Source organism: Microchirus variegatus (assembly GCF_963457635.1).
Source record: "Microchirus variegatus genome assembly, chromosome: 13".
NCBI classification, from domain to species: domain Eukaryota; kingdom Metazoa; phylum Chordata; class Actinopteri; order Pleuronectiformes; family Soleidae; genus Microchirus; species Microchirus variegatus.
In genome coordinates, this window is record NC_139814.1 from 28,248,717 (window position 1) to 28,251,216 (window position 2,500).

General features: G+C 44.8%; 1 protein-coding gene across 1 annotated transcript in view; it reads left to right on the top strand.

The window, feature by feature from the left end:
- The window catches only part of LOC310935716 (atrial natriuretic peptide receptor 1-like), a gene marked incomplete at its 5' end in the record, with an annotated part of 16,619 nt that overhangs the window by 11,567 nt on the left and 2,552 nt on the right, over positions 1–2,500 (top strand). The window contains 4 exons of the mRNA XM_083899650.1: positions 133–288; positions 376–544; positions 1,060–1,206; positions 2,261–2,384. Of these exons, the coding sequence (XP_083755776.1) occupies positions 133–288; positions 376–544; positions 1,060–1,206; positions 2,261–2,384 (596 nt within the window). The remainder of the gene's footprint in view (positions 1–132; positions 289–375; positions 545–1,059; positions 1,207–2,260; positions 2,385–2,500) is intronic.

Consider the following 2,500-nt stretch of genomic DNA (forward strand, 5'->3'; position numbering starts at 1 on the left):
GAGACACACACACGCACACACACTACACAAGTGAGACACACACACGCACACTACACAAGTGAGACACACACACACACACACACACAGACAGACACACACTGTGTGAGCCTGTGACTCCGCCCCCTCACACAGGTAAGCTGTGGACCGCCCCCGAGCTGCTGAGGTCACAGTGGCCCCTCCCCCGTGGGACACAGAAAGGAGACGTTTACAGCTTCGGGATCATCTTACAGGAAGTGGCTCTGCTGAGGGGCGTGTTCTACCTCGACACACACACACTCACTCCTAAAGGTCAGAGGTCACAGCTCAGTCATCATGGATCGATGAATGGATTTAAATTAACAGTGAATAATGAAGCCCCGCCCCCAAACCCCACAGAGATCGTCCAGGCTGTCCGTCAGGGTGAAGCCCCGCCCCTCCGCCCCGCCCTCTGCCTCCACAGTCACAGCGAGGACCTCGGCGTCCTGATGCAGCGCTGCTGGAGTGAGGACGTCTGTGACAGACCGGACTTTAACACAATCAAGATGCTGCTGCGCAAACAACACAGGTGTCTGTGTGTGTGTGTGTGTGTGTGTCTGTGTGTGTCTGTGTGTGTCTGTGTGTGTGTGTGTAGCTCATATTTAAAAATCAACATAACTATAACTCAAAATCTCGCAAATCTCTTAAGGAATAATCTAAAAGAATTTTTGAAATTCTTGAAATGTTCCATTTGTCCTGATGCACTTTGACACTGAGCTGACTTTATTTTTTAATTAAGAGGCGGAGCTATGACATCATCATTTTCAAATTGTTGTAATGTATATCTGTGTGTGTGTGAGATTTTAGCTCACAGGGACACAGGAGCTGCTGGTCCTCTGCTGCCTCGTGTGGTCACTTTGTGTCACCGAGTTAAGTCTAAAGGAAATATATTAAAAGCTGAATTTTACCTAATAATACATAGTAAGTTATTGATGGAGGCAGCAGTGGATCAACAACTCCTGTGAACTCCTGTGTGCTGTGACTTTGGTGTGGGAGAGTGAGTGTTTCTCCCTGACCTTTAACCTTTGACCTCTGTGTGTCCAGAGGTTACGGCTCTAACATCCTGGACAACCTTCTGTCTCGTATGGAACAATACGCTAATAACCTGGAGGAGCTGGTGGAGGAGAGAACACAAGCTTATCATGAGGAGAAACGCAAGGCTGAGGCTCTGCTCTACCAGATACTACCACAGTAATACTGCATCAAATACTGCATCACAGTAACTCTACTGCATCAAATACTGCATCACAGTAACTATACTGCATCAAATACTGCATCACAGTAACTATACTGCATCACAGTAACTATACTGCATCAAATACTGCATCACAGTAACTCTACTGCATCAAATACTGCATCACAGTAACTATACTGCATCAAATACTGCATCACAGTAACTATACTGCATCAAATACTGCATCACAGTAACTATACTGCATCAAATACTGCATCACAGTAACTCTACTGCACCAAATACTGCATCACAGTAACTCTACTGCATCAAATACTGCATCACAGTAACTATACTGCACCAAGTACTGCATCACAGTAACTATACTGCATCAAATACTGCATCACAGTAACTATACTGCATCAAATACTGCATCACAGTAACTATACTGCATCAAATACTGCATCACAGTAACTCTACTGCACCAAATACTGCATCACAGTAACTCTACTGCATCAAATACTGCATCACAGTAACTATACTGCACCAAGTACTGCATCACAGTAACTATACTGCATCAAATACTGCATCACAGTAACTATACTGCATCAAATACTGCATCACAGTAACTCTACTGCACCAAATACTGCATCACAGTAACTCTACTGCATCAAATACTGCATCACAGTAACTATACTGCACCAAGTACTGCATCACAGTAACTATACTGCATCAAATACTGCATCACAGTAACTATACTGCATCAAATACTGCATCACAGTAACTATACTGCATCAAGTACTGCATCACAGTAACTATACTGCATCAAATGCTGCATCACAGTAACTATACTGCACCAAATACTGCATCACAGTAACTATACTGCATCAAATACTGCATCACAGTAACTATACTGCACCAAGTACTGCATCACAGTAACTCTACTGCACCAAATACTGCATCACAGTAAATATACTGCAGTAGTACTGGAGTATTCCTGTGCTCTGTATTCCTCTGTGTGTTGCAATAGTACTGTAGTAGTACTGCAGTAATACTCCTGTGTGTGTTCCTCAGTTCTGTTGCTGAGCAGCTGAAACGAGGAGAAACTGTTCAGGCTGAAGCTTTTGACTCAGTTACCATTTACTTCAGTGACATCGTTGGATTCACAGCTCTGTCTGCGGAGAGTACGCCCCTACAGGTCAGTCACAGGACCACGCCCCTACAGGTCAGTCACAGGACCACGCCCCTACAGGTCAGTCACAGGACTACGCCCCTACAGGTCAGTCACAGGACCACGCCCCTACAGGTCAGTCA